This window comes from Scyliorhinus canicula, chromosome 3, assembly GCF_902713615.1.
Source record: "Scyliorhinus canicula chromosome 3, sScyCan1.1, whole genome shotgun sequence".
NCBI lineage: Eukaryota > Metazoa > Chordata > Chondrichthyes > Carcharhiniformes > Scyliorhinidae > Scyliorhinus > Scyliorhinus canicula.
This window is the reverse complement of record NC_052148.1, coordinates 105,693,015-105,712,801: the sequence shown is the minus strand read 5'-3', so window position 1 is coordinate 105,712,801 and position 19,787 is coordinate 105,693,015. Positions and strand designations below refer to the sequence as shown.

The 19,787-nt window shown below is 43.0% G+C and overlaps 1 protein-coding gene across 3 annotated transcripts in view; it reads left to right on the top strand.

Annotated features, from left to right (window-relative positions):
- The first annotated feature begins 694 nt into the window (after positions 1-694).
- The window catches only part of trim23 (tripartite motif containing 23), a 41,938-nt gene continuing 22,845 nt past the window's right edge, over positions 695-19,787 (top strand). For 2 of the 3 annotated variants that reach the window (XM_038791042.1, XM_038791041.1), the window contains exons 1-5: positions 695-848; positions 5,802-5,964; positions 12,010-12,131; positions 14,858-15,136; positions 18,099-18,281. In XM_038791042.1, the coding sequence (XP_038646970.1) occupies positions 696-848; positions 5,802-5,964; positions 12,010-12,131; positions 14,858-15,136; positions 18,099-18,281 (900 nt within the window). In that variant the 5' untranslated portion in view covers position 695. Of the gene's footprint in view, positions 849-5,600; positions 5,628-5,801; positions 5,965-12,009; positions 12,132-14,857; positions 15,137-18,098; positions 18,282-19,787 lie in introns of those variants that run through there. The other variant, XM_038791043.1, reaches the window with a different exon arrangement.

Below are 19,787 nucleotides of genomic sequence, written 5' to 3'. Positions count from 1 at the left end.
CGTGGGTCACGAAGGTCGGCCGGGTTGGGTCCCGACGGTTGGCCTGTTGGTAAAAATGGGTTGCCGGAAAAAAAGTTTGAAGAACACTGTGTTAATTCATCTGAATGCAGAATGCTTGGAATGGGGGCTTCTGTGAGAGTCATGGAGGTGAAAACCCTGAATGTATTTACGATGCAATGAGGTAGTGCAAAATAAAGTTACAGGATGCTTTTGGCTCGATGTTCTGATATGGACCAAGTGACCTCAGTCCTCGTCCTTCATATCCTGTAAACTCATCTGTGCTGTTGAACAGTTTCACGGAGATCCCCTGAACTTCATTCTGTATTTTCTATAGGTTAAACTCTACTATTTCGTGATAATCTCCTTTGCGTAAGGACCTGGTGAGATGCATTTTTGGGAGACTAACTAAAGCTGCCTGGGTGACATGAATAACCCCTGCCCCAGGTGCCTACACTCGCGTCAACATCTGAGTTCTGAGGTGAAGCCAAGATCCACAGTGTGAGCATACGCAGTTTGCCAGCCCATTGTGATGCGCAGGAACATTCGGACAGTACCATCGGGATTTGAGGGAAGATTTAATTTTTTTTTAAACAGGGTCAATATATGAGGTATGTAAGAGTCAATGGCGGTAAGGGCAAATATGCTGAATTATTTGCTGGGGTGTTATGTGAAGCTATTTTGTTATCTCTAATGGAATGCTGCCGAGTTGTGATTTGGAGCTGTTGAATGCCCCCCTTCCCGCTGTGTGGGGTTTGGTACATTCCGCAATGGCGGCCGCTCCGCTGAAGCTGCCGGTGGCGGAGAGCGGCCCCCGCAGCCTGCGGGGCGCCACCGGCTGCTCCGTCAAGGTGAGTCCGGCCTCTGCGCGCACCCAAATCTCACTCACTCCAGGGATAGGACTTGATTTGTAGCTCGGATCTGCAGGCCTGGTATCCCCGCCCCCCGCAAAGTGCAGGGACCGCTACGTCTTTGGGATTGAGACTATCCTCTTCCACCTTCCCCAGGTCACTGGGCCAAACTGCTCCCCCTGCCTCAACCTGACTTTGTATCCTTGTCCTATCGCCCCTCGAATAAGACTCGATGGGCCAAATGGCCTCCTTCGGCACTGTAGGGATTCTCTGCTCTCCAAGCACATCTTGTTCATAAGGCCCATTTCCTGCTCCCTATTCCCACTAAATCGATAACCACGAACATCCCTTCCTGCTCTATGTTAGTCAATATTGCTAAGTTTTCTCTTTGGGTACTTCCCCTCCTTCAAATGTACTGTCATCACCCTTCCAGTCAAAGAAAAGCAATCATCACCCCCTTCTGTCATTGCAAATACTGCCCCATCTCCAACCTCCCCCTCCTCTCTCAAGGCTTTGAATGTCTGCCACATCTTTCCTGGATTTAAAAAAAAAGTAATTCATGAAACGTGAGCATTTTCCGGCAAGGCCAGCATTTGTTAGCCATCTTGCATTGAAAGATTGGTGATGTGCTGCGTTATTGAACCGCTGTAGTCCATGTGATGTTGTTCGGACAGGCTTTGTGGAGCCAGAGGTGAGCTATTTGTCGCAGAATTCCGAGTCACCGACCAACGGCCACCAAAGAGATAATCAAAAAGGGAAAAAAATGGAATGTGAGAATAAGCTAACCAGAAAGATATAAAAAACAACTAATTAAAACAATTATATAAAAAAGAGTAGCTGAACTAGCAATATTGGACCATTATAAGCAAGAAGCAGGAGAAACTATCATGGAGAATGAGGAAATGGCAAAGACATTGAACAGATATTTTGTATCTTTCTTCACAATAGAAGACACAAATTACATACCAGAAATCGAGGATAACATAGAGGCTAATATGAGTGAAGAAGTTTAGGTAATTAATATTAGCAGGCAAAAAATATTGGAGAAACTCAATGGACTAAAATTGTACAAATCCACAGGACCTGATGGCCTATATCCTAGGATTCTAAAATGGATAGCTGCAGAAATAGTGGGTGTGCTGGCTATGATTTTACAAAATTCCCTCTATTTTGGAAGGGTGCCAGCAGCTTAGAAGTTAGCAAATATAACACTGCTATTCAAGAAAGGAAGGCGAGAGAAAACGGGACTACAGGCCAGTTAGCCTGACAACAGTCATCAGGCAAGTGTTTAATCTATTACTGTATGAAGGATGTCTCAAATGATGCATTTAGAAAAGCATAGAATGATTAGAACAAGTCAGCATTGTTTTATGAAAGGAAAGTTCTGTTTGACAAATTTATTAGAGTTTTTTGAGGGTGTAACTAGTAGAGTAGCTGAAAGGGAATCAGTAGATGTTGTATATTTGAATTTCCAAAAGTCAGGGGTGTGATGGAATACTCTCAACTAGCTTGGATGAGTACAGTTCCAACAACATTCAACATTAAGATGCCAGACAACGAGATAGTGGCTCATGGAGTTGGGGGTGATATATTAGCACGGAGAGAGGATTGGTTAACAGACAAGAAGCGGAGAGTCGGGATAACTAGAGCATTTTCAAGTTGGCAGGCAATGACTTGTGGAGTGTCACAAGGATCTATGCTGTATTTCAGCTATTTACAATCTATAGTATTGACTTCGACAAAGACACAGAGTAATGAATCTACATTTGGTGATGATGCAAAACCAGATAGGAATGTAAGCTGTGAGGAGGACACAGAGGCTGCAAAGAGATGTGGACAGGTTAAGTGAATGGGTAACAAGGTTGCAGGTGGAGTATTACGTGGGGAAGTGTGAGCTTATTCACTTTGATCGTCTGGACAGAAAAACAGCATTGAATCATAGAATTCCAACAGTGCAGAAGGAAGCCATTAGGCCCATTGAGTCTGCACTGACACTCTGAAAGAGCCACCTCCCCACCCTATACTTGTAACCCGACCTAACCTGCACATTTTTGGACACCAAGGGGCAATTTAGCTTGGCCAGTCCACCTAACCTGCTTATCTTTGGACTGTGGGAGGAAACCAAAACTCTTGCAGACACAGGGAAAAGTGCAAAATCCACCCAATGCCGGGATTGAACCCAGGACCCTGTCGCTGTGAGGCAGCAATACCCACTGTTCCGCCCTAGCATCTTTTTAAAAGGAAGGGGGGAGGGGAAGTTAGGCTATTTTGTGTTTTGGGTAGGAGAGACTTGTTAGGGATGGAGATGATTTATGCAATACATTTATATTTGGATTTGAATTGTTTACTGTTGTTACTGTTATTATTATAAAATTACAAATACCTTAATAAAATGTTTTTTTTTAAAAAGGCTTGAAACTTGTAAATGCTGATGTTCAGAGCGATAGTGTACTCAGACTAGGATTGCAGAAAGTTTGCATGCACGTACAGCAAGCAATTAGGAAAGCAAATGTCATGTTGATGTTTATTGAAAGGGGATTATAGAGAATAAGAATAAATAAGTCTTGCTACAATTGTATGTGACTTTGGAGAGTAGTGGTCTCCACATTTGATTGGAAGGAGTACAGTGAAGGTTCACAGGATTGTTCCCTCTATGATGCGAGGCTGAGTAAATTTGGGCCTATATCCGTTGGAGTTTAGAAGAATGAGAGATGATCTCATTGAAACATTTGTGATTCAGATGGCGATTGACAGATTAGACACAGAGGTTCTTTTCCCTGACTGGTAAATGAAATGAAATGAAAATTGCTAATTGTCACACGTAGTCTTCAAATTAAGTCACTGTGAAAAGCCCCTAGTTGCCACATTCCGGCGCCTGTTCGGGGAGGCTGGTACGGGAATTGAACTGTGCTGCTGGCCTGCCTTGGTCTACTTTCAAAGCCAGCGATTTATTCCTGTGCTAAACCAGCCCCTAATAATAGCTTATTGTCACAGGTAGGCTTCAAGGCACAGTTTCAGGATAAAGGGCTGATCATTTAGCACGGCGATGAAAAATTTCTTCACTCAGAGGGTTAGGAATCTTTGGAATTCTCTATCCCAGAGGATTATGGTGCGCCATCATTGAATGTATTTAAGGCTGATATTGACAGATTTTGGGGGTCTCGTGAAATCAAAAAATATGAGGACTGGGTGGGAAAATGTAGTTGAAGCTCAAGATCAGCCACCATCTTCATACATGAATTCTATGATTCTATGAATTTTAGTGCTGGTGTCATGTCAGGTATGTAGGCCATACATTCCAATGAATGATCGTGTCAAACAGCAGGTCTCTTTGGCAGCAAAGTACTGACTGTACACAACCGATCCATGCTCGCAAGACCAAAACATAGTGTCCAACATTAAATGTGATTCTGCGATTGGAAAACATTTACTAAACAACCTTGAGTGTGCTAATCATTACACTGACAACTAATTTAAGATCATCAATCGGGCTCTCAGTGTGCTCACTTATGCTTGTTAGAAGCTACATATTGACATACAGGGTCATGTGAGATAACGTTTCGAGTCCAATGACTCGAAGCTTTGTCAGCTTTGACAAAGAGTCATCGGACTCGAAACGTTAGCTCTTTTCTCTCCCTACAGATGCTGCCAGACTTGCTGAGATTTTCCAGCATTTTCCCTTTTGTTTCAGATTCCAGCATCCGCAGTAATTTGCTTTTATTTCATACAGGGTCATGTCCTTTTCTAATCAGTAAAAACACATCCACACATTGCACCTTTTTCAGTTAAACAAAAGCTTGGGGGACAACCATTCCTGGCTTAATTTCCCATGGCAATACCTTGACAAATCAGAGTCGACCTGCCTGGTTGGAATTTTAAAAATAACTTGGCAGTTTCCCATCCCCTGGTGCATTCTCCATGGCAATGCCTTTATCAATCAGAACCCATTTGTCAACCAATCAGCACTCTCTTCTCATGCAGTATTGTTCCCTTCAGAATTGGTGTTCTTGCGAATCTGTCACGATGAATGCAAGATGAGAACCTTTGGCAGCACTTCTCATTTTTTCGGCAATACTCAAGTTTTGTTCCAGCAGATAACTGGGAACCCCACCACCTGGAGGTTCCCCCCCCCCCCCTAGTCACTCACCACCCTGGCTTGAAAATATATCGCTGTTCCTTCACTGTTGGGGTCAAAATCCTGGAACTATCTCCCTAACAGCACTATGGGTGTACCTACACCGCAGGGACTGCAGCGGTTCAAGAAGGTAACTCACTGCCACCTTCTGAAGGGCATGGGTAATAAATGCCGGCCTAACCAGCCCACACAATGAATTTTTTTAAACCACCAAATAACTGTACTCACATTACTTAGAATATAAAATATTTCCTTCGTGGCTTTGAGTTTATTCATGATCAGAAAGAAGTTGGTTCAGTCCTAAGCGTGCTTTGATCCTTGTTGGGTTGGAAATAGCAGTTTTATATTTTCCCCCACACTAACCCAGAAGTACGAATGGCAATCAGTCTGTTCTCACTCTTGATTGCTATTTCATTTCAGATGGAGATAGTGAAAATGGGACCAAGCTTGGTTGTAAGAGATGTGTGGTTTAATAGCCATTCAGCACTCACTGCCAAACCTTTTTATGAATAATCTTCACCTAGGTCACAGTACTGGAGGATAACTGGCATTGTTGAAATCGTGCCCCAGCAAAGATCTTGGTGCTCTCAGGAGAATAGGGCAATCAATTTGGTTTGATGACCACATTGGCCATGACAACCAAGGTATGCACATTTATTAAGGTTATTGAATAATAATTGAAGAGGAAACCTGCCAGATATCTGATTGCCCTCACTCAGTACAAACCAATTCTTCAGCATCTGGGATTTTGTTTAGTTGGTTTAGCTTTGTGCTGTACTTCATGCAGCAATTTATTCATTCACTCTCTTAATTTTTAGGTTCTGGAATGTGGAGTTTGTGAAGACGTATTCTCGCTGCAGGGAGACAAAGTACCTCGCTTGCTCCTTTGTGGTCATACTGTCTGCCATGATTGTCTCACCCGCCTTCCACTGCAGGGGAGAGCGATACGTTGTCCATTTGACCGACAGGTGACTGAATTAGGTTGGTCCAGCAATTTATATTTCTAATAATTATAGTTGAATATTTTTGAATTTCTTAATGCGTGCTTCAGTTTGAGATTTTTATTAGAGAATTTTCAGTGCAGAAGGAGGCCATTTGGCTCATTGAGTCTGCACTGGGCCTTGGAAAGAGCACCCTACTTAAGCCCACGCCTCCACCCCATCCCCATAACCCAATAACCCCACCTAATCTTTTTGCACACTAAGGACAATTTAGCATGGCCAATCCACCTAACCTGCACATCTTTTGACTGTGGGAGGAAACCAGAGCACCCGGAGGAAACCCACACAGACACTGGGAGAACGTGCAGACTCCTCACAGGCAATGACCCAAGCCAGGAATCGAACCTGGGACCCTGGAGCTGTGAAGCAACAGTGCTAACCATTGTGCGACCGAGCCGCCCTTTATGGTTTACTACTTAAAAGTTCTCAAGTTTATTGGCTTGCTACAGTATTGCAAATTTAGTTTGAACCCTTACAAGGCCTGCCACTGCCACAAACTGCCCAATGGTCCTAATATAGTGACATTAGGTTGAAGCTGGTTGGGCTCTAAATAGAACATTTCAGAATAGCGACCAAGTAGAAGAAAGCAACACAAAAGTTAATGGGACCAACATTGTCCAGCAGAAATGTGCTTTTCTGTTGACTGATCGTGAGGTCCACTTGTCCTGAGAAGATGCACTGCACCTTGACAATACGTCGCCCTAAGGAAATTCGGCATGTCCACATTAACCCTTACCAACCTTTACAGATGCACCATAGAAAGCATCCTATCTGGCTGCATCACAGCCTGGTATGGCAACTGCTCGGCCCAGGACCCCAAGAAACTTCAGAGAGTCGTGAACACCGCCCAGTCCATCACACAAACCTGCCTCCTATCCATTGACTCCATTTACACCTCCCGCTGCCTGGGGAAAGCGGACAGCATAATCAAAGACACTTCCCACCCGGCTTACTTACTCTTCCAACTTCTTCCATCAGGCAGGAGATACAGAAGTCTGAGAACACGCATGGACAGACTCAAAAAGAGCTTCTACCCCGCTGTTACCAGACTCCTAAAAGACCCTCTTATGGACTGACCTCATTAAGACTACCCTATATGCTTCATACGATGCTGGTGCTTGTGTAGTTACATTGTATAGCTTGTGTTAATATAAGAACATAAGAACTAGGAGCAGGAGTAGGCCATCTGGCCCCTCGAGCCTGCTCCGCCATTCAATTAGATCATAGCTGATTTTTTGTGGACTCAGCTCCACTTTCCGGCCCGAACACCATAACCCTTAATCCCTTTATTCTTCAAAAAACTATCTATCTTTACCTTAAAAACATGTAATGAAGGAGCCTCAACTGCTTCACTGGGCAAGGAATTCCATAGATTCACAACCCTTTGGGTGAAGAAGTTCCTCCTAAACTCAGTTCTAAATCTACTTCCCCTTATTTTGAGGCTATGCCCCCTAGTTCTGCTGTCACCCGCCAGTGGAAACAACCTGCCCGCATCTATCCTATCTATTCTCTTCATAATTTTAAATGTTTCTATAAGATCCCCCCTCATCCTTCTAAATTCCAACGAGTTTGCCCTATTATGTATTTTCTTTTCTTCCCATGTACTTAATGATCTGTTTGCGCTGCTCGCAGAAAAATAATTTTCACTGTACCTTGGTACACGTGACAATAAACAAATCCAATCCATCCAATAGAACATTACAGCGCAGTACAGGCCCTTCGGCCCTCGATGTTGCACCGACATGTGAAACCAATCTACAGCCCATCTACACTATTCCCTTATCATCCATATGTTTATCCAATGACCATTTAAATGCCCTTAATGTTGGCGAGTCCACTACTGTTGCAGGCAGGGCAGTCCACGCAGGACATTACTACTCTCTGAGTAAAGAACCTACCTCTGACATCTGTCCTATATCTATCTCCCCTCAATTTAAAGCTATGTCCCCTCGTGCTAGCCATCACCATCCAAGGAAAAAGGCTCTCACGGTCCACCCTATCCAATCCTCTGATCATCTTGTATGCCTCAATTAAGGCACCTCTTAACCTTCTCTCTAACGAACTTCGTTAATTATTGACTTTGAATCCCGTGACACTATTTTACAGAAGAGCAGAGGAGTTCTGCTACAGTACTGGTTCATGTTTATCACTCAACTAAACAGATTGTTAAAACAGATAAACTGGTTATTTGGGAGATTGTTGTGTGTAAGTTAGCTGCTGCATTTTGTACATTAAAATAGAGGCTATATGTCAAAATATGTCATTGACTCTAAAATGCTTTAGGGCACCCTAAGGTTGTGAAAGGGACCACATAAATTAAAGTCTTTCATTCGTTTTAATCATGCACATAAAAACTGCAAGTTGATCACAGGAACTTGAAGTAAATTATGCTTTTTTTTATTATTTGATCATGGGATGTGGGTGTCACTGGCTAAGCCAACATTTATTGCCCGTCCTATTTGCTCTTAAGAAGGTAATGGTGAGCTGCCTTTTTGAATCACAGAAAGAAGTCTCACAACACCAGGTTAAAGTCCCAATAGGTTTATTTGAAATCACAAACGCTCCAAAAGCTTGCGATTTCAAATAAACCTGTTGGATTTTAACCTCTTACTGTGCCCACCCCAGTCCAATGCCGCATCGCCACATTTTTGAATCACTGCAGTCCTTGTGTTGTTGGGACACCCACGGTGCATGAAGGGAGTTCCAGGATTTTGACCCAGTGATAGTAAAGAGATGGCAATATATTTCCAAGTCAAGGTGGTGCGTGATTTGAAATGTAACTTGTGGGTGGTCCCATGTGTCTGCTGCCTTTGTCCTTCTAGGTGCCCTTATAAGTTAGAAGGTGCTTTCGAAGGAGTCTTGGTAAGTTACTGCAATGTATCTTGTAGATTGTATACACTGCATGTTTTTTTTTTCAGTATTTTTGTTCCACAAATTTTCAACAATTTTACAATTTACAACAACCCCACCAAACCACCCAGCAAAAGCCAATGGTAATCAACTCTTGAAAATGCATGATAAACAAATCCCAAAACAATTGTAGAACCCATCACAGGTCCTCCCGCAACTCCGAGGTACAGGGTGGAGAAGCTGACCTCCACCCCAACAAGACCCGCCTGCGAGCAATCAGCGAGGCCAAGGCTATAACATATGCCCCGCACCCGCCTGCACCTCTAGCTGGCCTTACACTCCGAATATGGCTTCTAGGAGACAGGGCTCCACATCCACATGTAAAAGCCCTGAGTTGGCGCTGCACACCGTCTTCCAAAACCTTTCCAGCTTCTGGCAGGATCAAAACATATGTACATGGTTCGCAGGGCCCCTACCACATCACTGACAGACATCCTCCACTCCTTCGAACATCCGGCTCATCCTAGACTTTGTAAGATGCGCCCTGTACACCTCCCTTCAGCTGTATCAGTCTCCCGCACAAAGTCGAGGCATATCCCCTCTGCAGCATCTCGCACCACAGTCCCTCCGCCTTAACCCCCTCCTTGGACACCCCATCCTCCAAAATCCTCCCGTAAATCAATGCCCCCTCTTCGACCCAAGACCATAAAGTACTCACTTTTCCCTAAATTCAGTTTGTACCCTGAAAAAGTCCCAAATCTCTGAAGCAAACCCATTATGTCCCCCACCGAAGAGCTTGGCTCTGAGTTATATAACAAGTCACCTGCATATAAGGACACCCACCCCCTCACTATTACCTTCCACACCCCTGAGCTCCTGAGCGCAATGGCCAAGGGCTCTGTAGCCAATGCAAACAGAAGGGGGCACATGGGGCATCTCTGCCTTGTATACCGGTGCAGTACAAAATACCCTGAGTTCATACTATTTGTGCGCACACTCGCTACTGGCACCTTTTATAACAGCTGCACCCGCACCACAAGCTTCGGCCCAATCCCAAATTTATCCAGTGACTCGATTCCACCCGATCAAACGCCTTCTCCTCATCCAACACCACCATCTCCTCCATCTCCCTTCCCTTTGCTGGAGAAAGCACCACATTCAAGGACAACTGTCTGCCCTTTCCAAATCCCGTCTGATCCTCCCCAATCACCTGCGGAAGGCACCCCAACAATCTTAACGGCAGCACCTTTGCCAATATCTTGGCGCCTGCATTCAGCAGAGATATGGGCCTATATGACCACACTCCGGATCCTTATCCTTAAGCAACAACGGGATGGAGGCCTGCCCCATCATTTGGGGCCAGGCACTCCTATTCATCGTGTCCTCAAACATTCCCATCATTAACTGCACTAGTCGATCTGTAAATCTTTTGCAAAATTCGACTGGGAACCTGTCTGGCCTCGCTTCCTTCCCTGTCTTCATCCTCCCAGTCGCCACCTTCACCTCCTCCATCCCCACCAGCTCCTCCAACCCTGCCCTCACTGCCTCCCCAAACCTCTTGCACTCTACCCCACCCAGAAATTCCCTCATCTCCCGCTCCTCCTCTGGTGGCTTTGACTTAGACAAGTCCCTATAAAACTCCTTGAATATCTTATTAATCTGTTTCAGAGCCACCGCCAACTTTCCCGTCCTGTTTTGACTCGGAACTATCCTTGCCGCGGACTCCCTACAGAGCTGACCTGCTAACATGCACCCTGCCTTCTCCCCTACTCGTAAATAGTCCCCCATGCCCTTCTCAACTGACGCATCACTTTCCCTGTGAACAATAGTTTAAACCTCGCATGCAAGTCCTTCCTCTTTGCCAGGAGCCCTGGATCCTGGATAAGGGGATCAGGGGTTATGGGGAGAAGGCAGGAGAATGGGATGAGAAAATATCAGCCATGATTGAATGGCGGAGCAGACTCGATGGGCCAAATGGCCTAATTCTGCTCCTATGTCTTATGGGTCCCCCGTGTACCTCCCATCCACCTCCAAAATCTCTTCTATCAGTCGTTGGCATTCCTCCCACTCCTCCCTATCTACCTTGGCATTAAACAAGATCACCCCCCCCCCCCCCCCCCCCCCCCCCTCTCACCACCGCCTCTGGAACCTCCCAGAACATTGACGGTGAGACCTCCCCATGCAATTAAACTCCACATACTCCTGTATCATCTTCCCAATATGTCACAGAATCTCCGATTTGCAAATAACCCCACGTCCATTCTCCACCTTGGCTTCTGGGCTGCCCCCTTCTCCATTACCACATCCATCCAATTCCGCAGTGTGATCCGAGATCACAATTAGACATACTGGTGATGGAGAGAGTGCATGTTTAAGGTGGTGGATGGGGTGCCAATCAAATGGGCTGCTTTGTTCTGGATGGTGTTGAGCTCCTTGAGTCTTGTTGGAGCCTCACTCATCCAGGCAAATGGAGAGTATATCCATCGTATTCCTGAATTGTGCTTTGCATATGTTGAACAGGCTTTTGGGAGTCAGGAAATGAGTTACTCTGCATAGGATTCCCAGCTTCTGACCTGCTCTTGTAGCCACAGTATTTATATGGCTGGCCAGTTCAGTTTCTGGGCAGTGGTGACTCACATGTTGATAGTGGGGGTTTCAGAGACGCCATTGAATTTCAAGGAAAGATGGTTGGATTATCTCCTGTTAGAGATGGTCATTGCCTGGCACTTGTGTGGCATGAATGGTACTTGGGGCAAAATAATTGTTATATGGGATAAGAAGCCACTGGACATTCACGTGGCATTTTGTTAAATTGGAATGGTTCTTTTGTAGATATGTTGAGACCATTTTTAAAACAGGTGATGAACTTTGCCAATATGAAGTCCTATACTGCTTTTTCTCTCCCTCAGCATTTTCTAGATTATCTTCACCATGATGGACTTAATTCCATTTTGCACTTTGAATATAGCTGCAGTGTTTCTACCTTATCCCAAAACGCTGAGTGAATTATGACATGTTTGATTCCACACCCATATTCTCATTTCTCGTGAAATGAATGTAGGATAACAACTGAAAAACTGTCAGTACTCAAGGATAGCCTTGGGTGGATGAGAGTGGAAATTTAAAAGAAAATATTGAAGATTTGATGCAGACTGAATATGAATTAATTTGACAGGTGATTCGGGTGTCTGGGGCTTAAAGAAAAACTTTGCTTTGTTGGAGCTCCTGGAACGTTTGCAAAATGGCACTGCCAATCACCATGGAGCATCTGAGGAGGTTCTGGGAATATCAGGAGAGGTATGTAACTATAACTATCATGGTAGGTGGAAAACTCTATGATCTGAGGAAGATAATGGTGCCGGAGTTGGAGGCAAGAATTTGTGGTTGAAATTGACAGACATCAAGTCATTTGTGGTTGAAATTGACAGACATCAAGTTATCATGAGTGACAGGAAAAAGGAGAGGGCGGTTGAGGCTGAGAGGAAGTTGGTTGCTTTTACCATGAAAGTGGCAATTGATGGGGTTTGAGTCTTTAGACATGCGAGGCTTCAGGTTGGTAACTGTCAACTCAGTTTATTTAAAGCTGTGTATTTGTCACTAATTTCTGGAAGATTGAAGATGAAAAGGGTTATCAGAGGAGTGGTGGGACTGACTATTGGTGAAGACAGAAAGCATGGCTGAAGTACTAAATGACAACTTTGGGGATTTTTGCCAAAGCTATGGTGAACTTCAGGTTTGCTGAGATACTAAGTAGATAAATATAGATAAATAGGAGGCCCCAGAAAGGTTGGTGGTAGTTAAATTGAATGATTCACCCAGTTAGAATGCAGTGCATCCGAGGTTGCTGAGGGCAGTAAAGATAGAAATTTCAGGGATGTTGGCCACAACCTTTGATACAGGGGTGATGGCAAAGGACTGGAGGATTGCAGCCATAGTCAGAAATAGGGGCAGAAGGACATACCTGGAAACTCCAGGCTGACCGATTTAGCATCAGTGATGGGGAAGCTATCTAATCTAGGAGAGCATGAGCAACAATTTGGACAGGCATGGACTGATAAAGCGGAGCCAGAATGAATATTCTAAGGAAAAATTGTTTAAGTGACTTGGTTGAGTGACTTAGGGAAGCACGGTAGCACAAGTGGATAGCACTGTGGCTTCACAGCGCCAGGGTCCCAGGTTCGATTCCCCGCTGTTCACTGTCTGTGCAGAGTCTGCACGTTCTCCCTGTGTCTGCATGGGTTTCTTCTGGGTGCTCCAGTTTCCTCCCACAGTCCAAAGATGTGCAGGTTAGGTGGATTTGCCACGATAAATTGCCCTTAGTGACCAAAAAGGTTAGGGGGGGTTATTGGGTTACGGGGATAGGGTGGAAGTGAGGGCTTAAGTGGGTCGGTGCAGACTCGATGGACCCAATGGCCTCCTGCACTGTAGATGACATGAACTTGGAAATACAGTGAGAAGGCTAATAACAGACTTCAGGAAAACAAACACTGGTAGATTTGATGGTACATGGTAAATAAAAGTCAGTGTAGAAAATTGTGATGCATTTTGGTAGGAAGAATGAGGAGAGACAATACATGTTTTAATGGGGGTGCAAAGAGAAGAGAGACCTCGGTTATTTTGTGCACAAATCTTTGAAGGAGACAGGTCAGGTTAGCAAAGCAGTTAATAAAACATATGGAATCCTGCTTATAAATAGAGGCATCGAATACAAAAGTCAGAAAGTTATGCTAATCCTGTATAAAAGCTCTGGTTTTGTTACAGCAGGGATATTGCGTCCAATTCTAGGCACCACATTTTAGAAAGTGTGTGAAGTCTTTGGCGTGGGTGCAGAAGAGATTTGCTAGAATGGTTCCGGAGATGAGGGATTATAGTTATGTGGATTGCCTGGAGAAGCTGGGGTGGTTCTGCTTAAAACAGTGACGGTTCAGAGGATTGATGGAAGCGTTTAAAGTTGTGATAGATTGAAAACGAGTAAACAAAGAGAAATTCTTTCCAATGGCACAGATCTAAGATGATTGACTAAAGAACCAGATGCGAAGTGAGAAAAACCATTGTTGCGCATTGAGTGATTATTATTTGGAATATATTCTCAGATTTGGTGCTGATTATATATCCAACAGTAGCTTTAAAAAGAGAATTGGATGAGAGAAAAGAAATCATCAATAACAGGAAAAATGCTGAGACGAGGGACTGATAGGGTTGCTAATCTGAAGAACTAGTATGGACTCAGTGGGTCATATGGCCCCTTTCTGAGTTGTTCTGTTCTATGATTCTCTACGTTGCCTTCTGAACTCTGATCCTGATTTAAGTTTAGATAATATGGCAAAAGTTATAATTGGACATTGTGGTACAGTTGATTTCAGAACTGGTAGCTAATGTCAGGTGCTGATATTATGTAGGCTTTCAATTCTCATCTGCTGTACTTGATGGACGGATGGGGATTTTGGCTCCTTTTTGTTCCTTGGGTAAACCTATGATTTTGTTTTCCTAAATAAAGCAATGCACCACGAGTAAAGGGAGCAAACGTTTTGCCAAAACAACAGAAGCAGATGTTAGTTATCATTTCTGATGCATCCAGCAAACATTGTGCAAAGTAGCATGAAGTATACTGATAGGTACAAAAGCAAAACACTGTGCATGCTGAAAATCTGAATTAAAAACAGAAAATTGTGGAAATGCTCAGCAGATCTGGCAGCATCTGTGGAATGAGAAACGGAGCTAATATTTCAGTTTGATCACCTTTCATCAGAACTGCCAAATACTGCCAGGCTTGCAGAGTGTTTCCAGCATTTACTGTTTTCCTGCTAATAGATAATAATATAACAAATATTTTAGAGCTCTTTAGTCCAGATTGTGATAAAATTGAGGTGATTTTATATCAACCAGTAATGTTAATATAATGTACTGTACTTTCAGTTTCTACCAGTGTAGTAAACCAACTACAATTGGACAGAGAGCATTTTAGTGTTTATTGACAGTATACAAACTAACAGTCTACTTTTTTGATGTAAATTCTTCTGAAGCGTATTATCCGCTGTGATGAAGATGAAAACCACGTTGCATCTATGTACTGTACCGTGTGTGCAACTCATCTTTGTGTAGACTGCTCCCAGGTAACACACTCCACACGGACATTAGCCAAACATCGGCGAGTACCTCTGGCTGACAAACCGCATGAGAAGACAATGTGCTCTCAACACCAGGTGCACGTGATCGAGTTTGTTTGTTTAGAGGAAGGATGTCAATCAAGTCCTCTAATGTGCTGTGTTTGCAAGGAATATGCAAAGCATCAAGGGCATAAGGTACTTGAAATTTATTTAATATGTTAAGTATTGCAGCCTGCAACAAGGTCCTGTCATCAGACAATTTAAAATGGAACATAGGCATTAGTATTTTTAATTCATTGTTTCTTTTGTTTAAGATTTTAATAATGGATATGAGCAGGTTAAAAACAGAATCCGCTGAGACAGAGGCCTATCTATTGTTTATGTTTAACATTAGTGTCTTAGTATGCAAGGCTATCTTTCAAAAAGAAAGGTTACTTGAAAGTTTCTCCTCTATCTCTCTAAACAGTTGACCGTGGTGTTTGATGCTAGCAAAGAGAAGAGTTTTCTTTTCTCTGGAAGGCTGACATGCTTCCAACATGCAATGACATTACATATTAAACTCCCTTCATCTGTCATATTTTTTCTCACAAGCTTAAATGCCCAGGGTTGAAATATACTTTACACTAATTTTTACCCTTATCTATCCAATTAACTGTGAATAGCTCAGCACCAATGTAGGTGCACCAGACCAAGTAGCCTTCTCCCATCCTGTAAAAATGGATGATTTTCATTGACAGTTTTCTTCTTTTCTTCAGTCTCAACAGCTGGAGATTATAAGTGGTCCCTATGTGCACTCTGAGCATACACCCTCTATTAAACAATCTCACATCTCTCGCCAGTTTTAAGGCAGAATACTGTGAAGGCTGGACATTTTAAGTAAAAACCGGATAATGCTGGAAATACTCTCGATATGGCAGCATTTGTGGAGAGAAACAAATGTTAATGTTTCAGGTCTGTGGCCTTTCATTTAGAGCAGGTGTTATTTTGGTTAAAAGAAAATAAACCGAAACATGCAAAGAAAAGGAAACCAAATGGAGCAGGGATTAGGATCTGAAATAGTTGAATGCAATGTCCATCTACACCTCCCGCTGCCGGGGGAAAGCAGGCAGCATAATCAAGGATCCCTCCCACCCGGCTTACTCACTTTTCCAACTTCTTCCATCGGGCAGGAGATTCAGAAGTCTGAGAACACGGACGAACAGACTCAAAAACAGCTTCTTCCCCACTGTCACCAGACTCCTAAATGACCCTTTTATGGACTGTCCTCATTAACACTACACCCTGTCTGCTTCATCCGATGCCAATGCTTATGTAGTTACATTGTATATCTTGTGTTGCCCTATTATGTATTCTCATGTATTTTCTTGAATTCTGTTCAATTCCCTTTTCTTCCCATGTACTGAATGATCTGTTGAGCTGCTTGCAGAAAAATACTTTTCACTGTACCTCGGTACACGTGACAATAAACAAATCCAATCCAATCCAATCCAATGTTGAGTCTGAAAGGCTGTAAAGTGCCTAATCAAAAGATGAGGTGCTGTCCCTCAAGCTTGCGTTGAGCATCACTAGAATAGTGCAGTAGAATGTCACACCTCCCACTGCCCAGTTGTCCAATTTCATCCTCGTATTATTCTTCAAATTTATAAAATTGTTTCACTTCTGATTACCTATTTTCCCTACAATCACACAGATATAGGCATACACCTGGCCTACCCCACACTGACTAACCCATGTGCAAGCCACCCAGGTTTTATTACCAAAAGGTTACTTTTAGATCGATCTTTTCACAAATAAATTGTTTTGATCATTTCTTTTGTTTTTACTGGAACATTTAAAAAAACATAACCCCACAATCTCCTACCCAATCACAGGACTTGCTTTCTGGACCACATTCGAGACCCAATTACCATTTCTTCCATTAAATCACATGCTGCCAGCCTTCTAAATGCACAGCAAGTTTTTTCTCTTCCAAACAAACAAAAGAGCACCAAAAGAAAGCTGTAATTGACCTGGAACCTGTGCTTTACAAGCAGTCAGTTGTGTTGTAAGTGACTTCAGTTGTTTGTAACCAATTAGCTGAATTTTCTGATATAAAACAAAGATCGGATTTCAGCTGGACAGCACAGCCATTTTTGGAACTATGATGTTAAGCACCAGAAGAGATGAGCTCCTGTATAAGTATTTTTGCAGTCATCAGCAGTCCAGGTGAAAATGTTTGGAAAAATATATTGGTGGTGAAATGTGCCCATGAAATAACTTTGTCTTTAGTTGAAAATTGAATCAAGCTAAACTCTGTAGCTAGGAATGATCAGGTAATGTATTGTAATCTATTAAGCACTCCATCAAGATGTAGCTTTGATCAAAATGTGATGTATTGGTTTTATTTCAGCTGAGGTACCCGGAATGTGGGTAATCATGCTCGTTCACCTCTCAACAATTGGTTCTATGTGATATGGAACACAACTTGGTTTCTTATTTGACTGAAAAGTGATAGTTTAAAAAAATTTAGAGTACTCAATTACTTTTTGCAATTAAGAGGCAATTTAGCATAAAATTAGTGTTTGTACCGTTTGGCCTTGTATATAATTTTACTGTATTAATAAAAAGATATGGCCAATCCACCTAACTTGCACATCTTTGGGGTGTGGAGGCGAAACCCAAGCAAACATGAAAAGTGATAGTTGACTTAAAGACTCAATTACAAGGGGGCACAGGTTCAAGGCAAGAGGGGGGAAGTTTAGGGAGATGTGCAGGGAAAGTTTTTCATACAGAGGGTGGTGGATCCCTGAAACATTTGCCAGTGGAGGTGGTGGAGGCAGGCACGATAGCAGCATTATAATGTATCTTTATAGGCACATGGATGGATGGAGCGTGGAGGGATACAGATCTTTTGGGCAATACGTAGTAGGTCTAAATAAGGAATCTGAATCGATGCAGGCTTGGTGAACCAAAGGGCCTGTTCCTGTGCTGTAATGTTCTTTATTCTCTTTGTTCTTAAAGGGGGTTTCAGAAACTTTAAAAATGGGGTTGAAAAGGAGATGGCATTTTAAAAAAAGTTTCTCATCAATAGGCATGTAAGTTGAGGTCTATTACTGTTTGGTGACATACTAGTTAATGTAATCTACACTTATAATGTGATTGTTTTTTATAATTTCAGAATATACTCTTAGAAACTGAAGCAAATCAAATCCGTGCATCCATTTTAGATATGGCACACTGTATCCGTACTTTTACAGAGGAAATCTCTGACTATTCTAGAAAACTTGGTGGAATTATTCAGAAGATTGAAGGAGGAGAACAAATAATAGAAAGCAGAATTGGAATGGCTCACACAGATCATGTAAGTCTAACATGTCTTTCTTTGGGACATTCCTCCGAGTTCAAGGCTATAAATTGTTCAGAATAATATCGTTGGTCTGCCCCGACGTTATTTCCCAATTTGCTTTACTGAAACACTATTGATCATTGTTGTGTCCAGTCAACTTTTTGAAAAAAATCTGCTTGTGTTCTCTAGAAGTTCACTGTTTTAAAGTTTAATATTTTTGTTTCATGGGCTGTTATACAGTTTTTATTAAAATGTAATCACTGATCCTAGATATTGGTCAATGTCAGCCTCATGTAATATAGCTGGATCATTCCTGAGGATTAGAACATAGAACATACAGTGCAGAAGGAGGCCATTCGGCCCATCGGGTATACACCGACCCACTTAAGCCCTCACTTTCACCCTATCCCCGTAACCCAATAATCCCTCCTAACTTTTTGATCACTAAGGGCAATTTATCATGGTCAATCCAGTCTTTGGACTGTGGGAGGAAACCGGAGCACCTGGAAGAAACCCAAGCAGACATTGGGAGAAGGTGCAGAATCGAACCTGGGACGCTGGCGCTGTGAAGCCACAGTGTTATCCACTTGTGCTACCGTGCTGCCCAAGCTGTGGCCATAGTGTAGCTGTGACCACGTTGACTATCTGGACGAAATTAACAAGCACAGTATTTAAGTATCTGAAAAATGAAATGAGCACAAAGTGGTGCTGCTTTTATATTGGCTTACTGTTTCCTGCATAATGACCAGTTTTATTTCCTTATTACTTGCTGGTCACTAGGACTTCTGGAGACATTCTGAACCAAGGAAGCCTCATTTCACTTAACTATCAGAATTGCTTTTGTTTTATTGGCTAACAATAGTGCAAGGAATTGAGGATGTGGGAGGAAAAGAAAATGGTAACTTCCAAAATGATACATTTTTCTACAGAGATAAATCTATTTTTGATGAGTTTTCTTGCTACCTAATAACAAAATATTGTAATAAAAACACAAAATGCTGAAAAAAAAACAGCCTTTGACAAGGCCCCACATGGGAGACTTATAAAGAAGGCACATGGGATACAGGATAACTTGATAAACTGGATTCAAAATTGGCTTAGCTGTTGGAGACAGGGTGATGAAACAGGTGAAACAGTTGAGGAACAGTGGTGAACCTTCCAAGCGATTTTTCACAGTGCTCAGCAAAGGTTTATTCAAGTGTTTTTCAAACCTTTTTGCCGGGGACCCATTTTTACCTACCGGCCGACCTTCGGGACCCAACCCGGCCAACCTTTGCGACCCACGCCGGCCGACCTGAGCAACCCACCATTTTCTCCTGCCTTGTTTGTTGCTGACAAAAATTGAGAAAATGATTTTGGGTCCCTTTGGCCCCAATGGTCCCTTTGGCCCCCCGAACTTGGAAAACAAAAAGGCTGCGACCATATAAAAAAACAAATGGGGCCGCACTGTGCATGCGTGTGCAGTGCGGCCAAATTGTTTTTATCTGTTCCTGGCCATTTTGAAGGCCGCTCGCAGCCGGC